At 35.5% G+C, this 9389-nt stretch overlaps 1 protein-coding gene across 1 annotated transcript; it reads left to right on the top strand.

The window, feature by feature from the left end:
- Window positions 1–306: 306 nt before the first annotated feature.
- LOC128231092 (G-protein coupled receptor 143-like) lies at window positions 307–7708 on the top strand. Its single transcript, XM_052943513.1, has 6 exons — window positions 307–314; window positions 936–1028; window positions 1288–1400; window positions 3023–3131; window positions 3459–3546; window positions 4537–7708. The coding sequence occupies exons 1-6, from the start codon at window positions 307–309 to the stop codon at window positions 4747–4749; spliced, it is 624 nt and encodes a 207-aa protein (XP_052799473.1). The 3' UTR covers window positions 4750–7708.
- The last annotated feature ends 1681 nt before the right edge of the window (window positions 7709–9389 follow it).

The raw sequence follows: 9389 nt of genomic DNA, 5'->3' as shown, positions 1-9389 counted from the left end.
GTGTTGGTAGGCCAGAATGATATTGGTGAGTGTTGGTAGGCCAGAATGATATTGGTGAGTGTTGGTAGGCCAGAATGATATTGGTGAGTGTTGGTAGGCCAGAATGATATTGGTGAGTGTTGGTAGGCCAGAATGATATTGGTGAGTGTTGGAAGGCCAGAATGATATTGGTGATTGTGGGAAGGCTAGAATGATATTGGTAAGTGTTGATAGGTCAGAATAATATTGGTGAGTGTGTGTAGGCCAGAATGAAATTGGTGAGTGTTGGAAGGCCAGAATGATATTGGCGAGTGTTTGTAGGCTAAAATGATATGGTGAGTGTTGGTAGGCCAGAATGATATAGGTGGGTTTTGGAAGGCCAGAATGATATTGGTGAGTGTTGGAAGGCCAGAATGATATTGGTGAGTGTTGGTAGGCCAGAATGATATTGGTGAGTGTTGGTAGGCCAGAATGATATTGGTGCGTGTTGGTAGGCCAGAATGATATTGGTGAGTGTTGGTAGGCCAGAATGATATTGGTGAGTGTTGGTAGGCCAGAATGATATTGGTGATTGTGGGAAGGCCAGAATGATATTGGTAAGTGTTGATAGGTCAGAATGATATTGGTGAGTGTTGGTAGGCCAGAATGATATTGGTGAGTGTTGGTAGGCCAGAATGATATTGGTGAGTGTTGATAGGTCAGAATAATATTGGTGAGTGTTGGAAGGCCAGAATGATATTAGTGAGTGTAGGAAGGCCAGAATGATATTGATGAGTGTTGGAAGGCCAGAATGATATTGGTGAGTGTTAGGGTTGGTCAGAATGACATTTGTGGATTTCTTATGGAATAAATTCAACGTTTTTTAGCATTTTACAAGAAACCTTGAATCTTATGTACAGTTTCTGCATTTTCAGTACTACCGTATGTATAAATGTCCAATCATGTCCAACTTCCAGCACCAGTTTTATGAAGCATTTCCTTGGCTGGGCGGTCCCTGCTGCCCTCTGCTCCATCATAGCATTCCTGGGCTACAGACCCTCAAACAGCAGGTAATTTGGCGCTGTATGTGTCACATTACTAATTGACATTGACTGGTATCTGTTGTCTGTTCAAGAGTTGTAAATTATTTTGATTGAAGATGTTTACCCTTCCTACATGTATGTTATTGTAGTTTATCAGGTATGCAAATTATTATGTTAATACAAGAAGCTTTTAAAACTAAGTTGCCACCCGGAGATTTGACATTAACATTATTTTGAACATCTGTATGGATACAAGTTCACTGAATGTTTTTTTGTATGTTTACAGTTGTGGAGCGAGTGAGCAGTCTGTGCGGGCAGTCATGTACGTGATGTTCCTGTGTCCGGTTGTACTGGCCATCATCACCATGGTCAGCTTCTTTTGTCGGGCAAGCAGGGAAGGTGAGTACAGCTTGACTGCTAGGGTAATTACCAAATCTCTGGAATCAGGATGGCCATCTCAATGCCATAGCCAAGCAATTTATGTTGTAATCCAGATGATGACAATAGACTGTTTCAAATTGCTTTGAGAATATCAACGGTTGTTGAAGTTATTTATTTAAAAAACAAAACATTTATGCTTCAAATTGTAAAGCTAAATATCAGGCAATGCTTTTGTGTCTTCATTATTTTCAGTAGTTAAATTAATATAAATTACTGGTCCAATACTCTTAAACAAAGAAGATATATATAGATATAATAATACTGATTGGATTGGGGAAGAAGGGCTTTAGGAAATGTATTGTGTGTATTGGTCTCAACTTGATAAGTGTAATTTTCAAGACCTCTACATGATACACATGCACAATTTTACTGGTGACACTGATGGCATGCATCAACTTCCTTTTGTAGTGAAGTAGTACACTACCAAGTCCACTGTGCTAACAGTGGAGGGAAATGTGTTTAAGTATTTTACATTGCTAAATACAGAAAAAGTAAATCTAAATTTAACATTAAAATGGATCTACGTCAAAAAAGGTGGTTATTGCGACGTGGCCTCAATGTCATATCACTTCGCAAAATCCCATGTCAAAACCATGTTTGTCCAACGTTGAAGCCATGTCAAATGTTTCCTGGCTATGCTCGATGAGTACACTCATGCTTTTTACAACATGTCATTTAAAATCTGGAAAATGAGGATGGTAAATGTGTACAATATTTCATGGCAAACAAATGCGGATAAGATCTTTTTTCTAGGCGCCCAAGTGTGTATTAAAATCACACCCTACATCCTTCTATGCTTTCTGTGCTGTTATTCATGTACGGGCTCTAATGTCTTACACAGAAAGGGATTTAAAAAAAAATTGAGTTCAAGACATCCCTACCTCCAAGATCAAGGTCACACTTACAGGTTTATTTCAATAAATTATATGCACATAGATATAGTTGGTTGTGTCTGGGCTGTAGTTTCGTCATGAACAGAGATATTTGAAACTATTTGGCACATATGCCCAGTACGTAAAGGTGATGTGTAACGTGCAAGACCTTTGAACCTACATCAAAGTTTCGGGTCACACAAGAGTTTAATCATTATGGAATGCTACATATATTTACTTAGATTTTACTCTGTTGTGTTCTTGCTTTTGTTATGCAGGGAAGGATTTTAAAATTGCTTGGCACATGTGTTTGTTACATCAAGACATTGTGTCACCTGCATGACAGACGTCCCTACCTCAAAGGTCAAGGTCATACTTATAGTTGTATCATTATGGAAATGTATATTAATAGAGTAATGTTGATTGTGTCGGGGCTGTAACGTTGTCATGAACTGAAGTGAACCTCTTTACACACATGTTTTTGACATAAAAATGATGTGTCGCGTGCAAGACCCATGCCTTTACCTCTTACTTCATCACTCCCCCACGCTTGATGTTTGCTCTTCCTGAATGTTAATATAATAGTTATTGCAGTATTGGATGCCATTTTGGGGGCATTCATCATTTACTGTGACAGGTCTTGTTTATTAAAGTGAATTAAATCATATTATTGATGAAACTACTTGTATGTTCTGTTTTGTTTTCTAGTAAAGCGTTCCCTGATTCGACGATATGGGAGGTTCACACCTTTAGAGAGGGCCACAGTGGAAAACTTGCAGGTTAAGTTCGCCATCATATCTCTGGCCTTCTGTGTAGGGTAGGTGAAAATTGCATTATTCTGATATTGAGAAAATATTAAAAGTTACATATCCAAAGACTATGCAAAGAAAATCATGGGTAAAATAAACTTATTTTGTGTTACATTTTATGGCAAAATAGTTTTTGGGCATGTTATGATTTAAATACACATTTATGTCCTTGTGAAAAGAAGTAATACAATGAGTACTACATGGGCAAGCCCAGTTGGCAAACATGGTATAAATCCTGTTTAGAACACAAGACATGATACTATTCTTGCCAACAAAAAATGATTAAATCATGTTACATCATGTGACCTGTTGCATCGATTCTCAATATTTTTCAGCTGGGTTCCAAATGTTTTGAACGGCATCTTTATAAATGTGCTGGATGAGAGGTCTTCTGACGTAATCCTGGTTTTCCTCGTGCTGGAGGTACAAAAATTGCCATGCTTTCCATGACAATTGGTTTCTTTAGTTCAGTCAAAACTTTATTACAAGTATATGTCTTTTCCTTAAGTCAATGTTAATTCACTGAGATAAGATTACTTTGCATTTATTTAACCAGGTTTTCACAAAGTGAAAGTCAAACTCACCTATGGTACTGAATAACATTAGTAAGAGTTGACATATTGTGACCAAACTTGATATGTAGGTAGAGTTTATCAAAATCCCATCAATGGGATTGTGTTTGGGGCTTCAAGGGTCAAGATCAAAGTCACTGTTACCAAAAATAGAAAAACAGTAGGTACTGAATAACATAAGTATGGGTTTGATACTGTGACCAAACTTGGTATGCAGGAAGAGTTTATGGAGGCCTGTCATGGGATTGCATTTGGGATCCCTAGGGCAAGGTCAAGGTCATTGTTAATAGAAAAAATGAAAAAGGTTGACACTGAATATCTTAAGTTTGGGTATATTGTGACCAAACTTGGTATATAGGAAGAGGTTATGGAGACCTTTCATGGGATTGTGTTGGAGCCCCTAGGGTCAATGTCACTGTTACCATAAATAGAAAAAAAACGGTTGAAACTGAATATCTAGTTTTGGTTTACATATTCTGACCAAACTTGGTATAAAGGTATTTTTTATGGTGAACTTTTCATGACGTTGCTTTTTTTGGCCCCTAGGGTCAAGGTCAGAGACATTGTAACTTAAATTGGTTGAAACAGAATATCTTTAGTTTGGGTTGACCTATTGTGACCAAATTTAGTAAATAAGTAGAGTTTATTTTGATCTTTCTTTTGGGGCCCCTAGGGTCATGGTCACTATTACTCAAAGTAGAAAAACAGTGAAAGCTGAATTTCTTTAGTTTGGGTTGACATATTTTGTGACCAAACTTGGTATATAGGTAGAGATTATGGAGACCTGTCATGGGATTGTGTTGATTAAAATGATTGTATTGAACCATCTTGTTGACTTCAGGCTGTGCTCAATCCATTCCAAGCTGTAATAGACAGTATGGTTATGTTCGGCTGGCCTCCCGCTGGTTGCTGTGGTATATTCCGCTCCAATCACTATGGCAATAGTCACCATAGCAACATCAACGATCTTCAGGTTTCTGGGAGATCAGAGGCAGTGCCGGATGAGACAGATCCTCTGTTAAGTTTTAGTCATAACAGGCAAAGGCAACATTAAAGGCAGTTAGTTAGCTTCCAATGATCCATTCAGAGCATCAAGTCAATTGTTGTTAGTATGATTTGGGCTTATTTCATATCATTTTAGAGTGCAATTATGGTGGGGTGAATGGGGGTGTTTGAATAAACAAGACACAGATGGGCACACCGCTCAGTCTTGTCACTGTCACAGGTTGTTTGTCAGGGGTAGTTAAAGAAATCCGTGATGCAACCATAAACTATCATTAATACAAACATTGATATTAGGGATGCAAACGAATATTCGAATATTCGAATATTCGATCAAACGTTTGGTATTCGAATGTCAAAATCGGTATTCGAATATTCGAATAAAAAAGTTCAATAAAGAGAATAAAAACACCTTTTGCCTACACCACTGTTGTGGTTTATAACATTTATTTGTCTTGTTTTTACAACGATTGGCCCCTAATGCCAGAGGTGTGAATGTGACGATACACTAAACACGCGTCATATGTCATTTAGGGACTTATCCTCGGGTACTATAAAAAGTCCCCCTACTTTACAATATCTGGCTAGGAATCGGCTTTAACACCAATGTGTTGTCTTGGCTGCAAATTAAGCTGTATAACATACCTCAAATCCACATATTATTTTGATTTATTATTTTACTAGTTCCCAAGTTGGTTTGGGGTTTCCATAGTTATATTAAGTCAATTTAGATGTCAATCACAGAAAACGGCTGCACGTCCTACGGAAAGACCCTCCATTGGCGCAAAACTATTTGACTAGGAATTTATCTAACTTCACATTGTTTACAAATATAAAGGCAGCAGAATTGAAATTATTTGACATTATTGTTTGTTTGTTTGTAATGAATTGCTTATTTCTTCCTGAAAATGGAGAATTTCAAAAACTCATTTGGGGAAATTCAGGGTCCGCCGCACGTACTGGCTACAACAAATTACGGGATAAAAATACCCCGGCTATTACTTTAGCGAATACTAATGGTATTTTACTACATCTTATAAAATATGTATTTCGGTTATCGAATATTCGAATATTCGATTGAAAGAATTACCGAATATTCGAATATTGAGTTTGCCATTCGTTTGCATCCCTAATTGATATACATTTAATGATCAGTTGTATTGAGGAGTGTTCTGTTAATTGTATTAGCATAACTATCATAATTCGCAAACTGTGGACTCAAAGCAAAGGGTCATTTTGTTTTACAGATAGTAGCCAATATATCGCAATTTTATTATATATAGTTAAATACATGTAAATTTTATAACGATGCTGACTGCACTTCTTGGTTCTGCAGTATGTAATGTAATAAATGAAACATTTTGTTTACAATTTTAAATTTAGCTTCTTTGATATTAACGAGGAAGTTCTGTTTGGAGTGTCTGTAATGACAATTTTTGAATGATTGTTTGATTTACAACTTTTAGGGGGTTATCTTTTGATAGTTATTTATGCTTGTGTTTTATACTTGCTTTTAGATCTGACACATTTACATTCCTATGCACTATTTTTTTTACACATTTAAATTTTTATGTTATTGTTTTATTGATCTTATTGTTTCTTTACTTTGGTACTTTAGTTATTATTTATTATGAGTTGACAGTTTTGAAGTAATATTTGGGTTGTAAAAATGTGATGAAATGTTGTTGAGTATTTGTAATGTTAGTGATCACACAACCATGCACCTATTATCCAACGACACATTCTTTTAACTGTAATCATGGACTCGGTCTATACATACATGTGTAATTATAAATCTCGGACAATACTTATTTAAGAAAAAGTTAAAAAGTTATTTAATATTTATGTGAAAAACTACAGAAACAAGCTCAGTAGCCAAAAGTTTAAACATAACCCCCGTTTAATGGCACAGGATAAACGCCAAAGATATATAACACAACAACAAAAAATCACAAACAAGAAACATGGAAGAACAGCACAAAACTTCACAAAGTGCCTATGGGTGAATATTTGATTATGTTCCTTTCCGTGTTTAGGAACAAACCTCAAATAAACATTAAATAATCTATAATTGTGTTAGTTATTATTGAAAGTACATACAATAAGGTTATTCTCATTTGTTAGGCACAACGTGGAATGAAAGGTACTCATGTGGTTTACACAGTTGTCGATGCCCCCAAAATTTTAGATATTAACACCGTTACGGACAATAACACATAAAACGTTTCAATAAGTCATAATTTTCAAATGAATCAAAATTACTCTTCAACAAACCTATAAATATCATAAGTATCATAACATTATTTAAGGACAACAACTAATTGCAGTTGAGATCTTTAAGATTTTTACGTAACAGTGTTAACTTTTGTTTTTCGGAAAAAATAATACAGTTGCACATTCTCTAGAGAACTTATATGACTGATGAGAAAATCGATTACTTGCAGAAATGTTTGTTTGCATACAATCAAACTCAATAGGCTTAAGTTTTGTCCGTTTTTGTCTCTTTGTTAATAAATAAATTCAATGAAATGAGATGTAACGGTGTTGATGTGAGCATAACGGTGTTGTCATCACCTTTCTACCAAGACCTGGTCATCATCATTGTTATAGTTGTATCGTTAATGCTAGTATAAACAATAAACATATATCTGTATTCATCGTAAAGTTTTGCACGACCGACTCCATATGCCTTTTGGCGAAAATTGTACATGGATGTACCTCCTGGCATAAAAAATTGACACTTTTTACTTTGTTTTTTAATTAACATAGTTATTAACTTTATTAACACACAAACTCAAACGAAAACTACAGAACAATAAAAACTTGTTTACATGTTTATAACAGTTTAAGGCTTACAAAATTGCAATACATACATGTTTTCTATAGTACATATATTATGCGCATATAACTTGTGTTAGAACATTTAAATTTAAACAAAACTTGTAAAAATGTCTTAAAGCTTTTGAACAACAAGCAAACATATCATAAAACCGCTGAATGATATCTAAATATTTTATAGATTTGTAATATTGTACTTTGCCGTTTACAAATCCAATTTCTTGCAAACCTTGTCCCAGACATTAAGAGGGAGCTGCATGTGACGACTAGTAACACTCTCCATTCCTTCAAACTCTGTCACAACATCATGAAAGTCGTACTTAAATATGTCATTCCTTGCAGGCCAAAAATACCGATAATTGCCAATGCTATGCATGACTTTTACCTCCACCGACTCATGGTCTACATCTTGAACAATACCCGGGTATGGCAAGCCATCATATTCAACAACCACCCATTTTCCAACAGCCTCGACAGAGAATTCATACTCAGCCGAAGTCCCTAAAGTGTCTGATACGTCATTTGTTGATATATGATCAGCTGATTCTGTCCTAATACATGATGTGCTTGATCCGCCAATAGCGCTATTCGAAGAAATAGCTGATCCTAAAATGACACCATGTCCGTTGCTATAAGATTTGACCAAAACGACCTTCTTAAAGATCACACATTCGCATAATTTCGATGCATTACAAAAACATGAAAGGTCTCTTACATATATGCATTCACTTTTGTTACTACAGATGACCTGATGAATAAGCATTGTGCCTTTGACAGGAATTGTTACAACGTTTGAAATTTCTTCGTCAATCTTTGTTATCATATCACTTGTGATATAAAAGAGTTTTACGGCAATGTTGGACTCATTTGTTTACTTGAAAAGTTCAGCAGCATCTGAAATATCATTGCCATATGCGACATGTTTGTCCGCTGTACGCTTGATTAGACCACCAACACCATCTGGTGCACCTTTGCCATGGCCTTCCTTTTCGAATAAAAGTGTGCATACACATTTAAATGGTTAAAGAAGTAATAGTATTGAATTGTCAACACCGTTACGAAACAGGCAACACCGTTACAAAATTATCGTAACGGTGTCGAACGTAACGGTGCCGACAATGATACATTGCACCATTAAGAGACGGCATGTTATTGACGCGAAAACCTATGACTTAATCGAAATGGAATTATAATCATGTCTTTAAATGTATTTCATGATAACATATGAATATCTTACTAATGTACAGAGAAAACATATGAACGGTATAGACATATAATAAAGGTAACTTTAATATTTTACTAACTATTGTGACATTTCTGCAGTTTGATGAAATATCGCTACATTGCAGATGGTAAAGGTCAAAAGGAAGTTTATTGCGCGGCAAAATTCGAATTCACCGGGCTCTTCACCGGTACCGATACAACGGCTAGAGGCCGTACCGGTGTTGACAAATAAAAGTATGGACACTTTTTAAAATAAATATAAATAATTTATTATAGATAATTTAAAGAGCTACAATGTTGTATAACAAAATGAATATAAGCATTGTTTGTTTTTTACATTGACTTTACAATTTAAGTTAGTTATAAGTTGCACATTAGGAATGGTAGGATCTACATCGTTGTTCAGGACATAGCACCGTTACGGAAATTGGAGGGAGGTACACGCTTCATACTTTGATAAATTCACGAACGTGTTTATTTAACACCAAATGAATATTTCTCAGTGTTTGTTTATGAATGTAAGTTGACCTGAATAGGGAAAAAAACAAAAACAAATAAAATGAATAATGTTTTGATGTCCCGGACACGGAAAAGAACGTAATCAAATATTCACCCATATATACTATATAA

This window comes from Mya arenaria, chromosome 4, assembly GCF_026914265.1.
Source record: "Mya arenaria isolate MELC-2E11 chromosome 4, ASM2691426v1".
NCBI lineage: Eukaryota > Metazoa > Mollusca > Bivalvia > Myida > Myidae > Mya > Mya arenaria.
The sequence above is the reverse complement of the archived record's forward strand: the minus strand, read 5'-3'. Positions and strand labels throughout refer to the sequence as shown.

Coding starts and splice junctions, on each gene's coding strand:
- LOC128231092 (XM_052943513.1), top strand. Junction 3,132..3,458: donor TCTCTGGCCTTCTGTGTAGG/GTAGGTGAAAAT, acceptor AATATTTTTCAG/CTGGGTTCCAAATGTTTTGA. Junction 3,547..4,536: donor TGGTTTTCCTCGTGCTGGAG/GTACAAAAATTG, acceptor TGTTGACTTCAG/GCTGTGCTCAATCCATTCCA.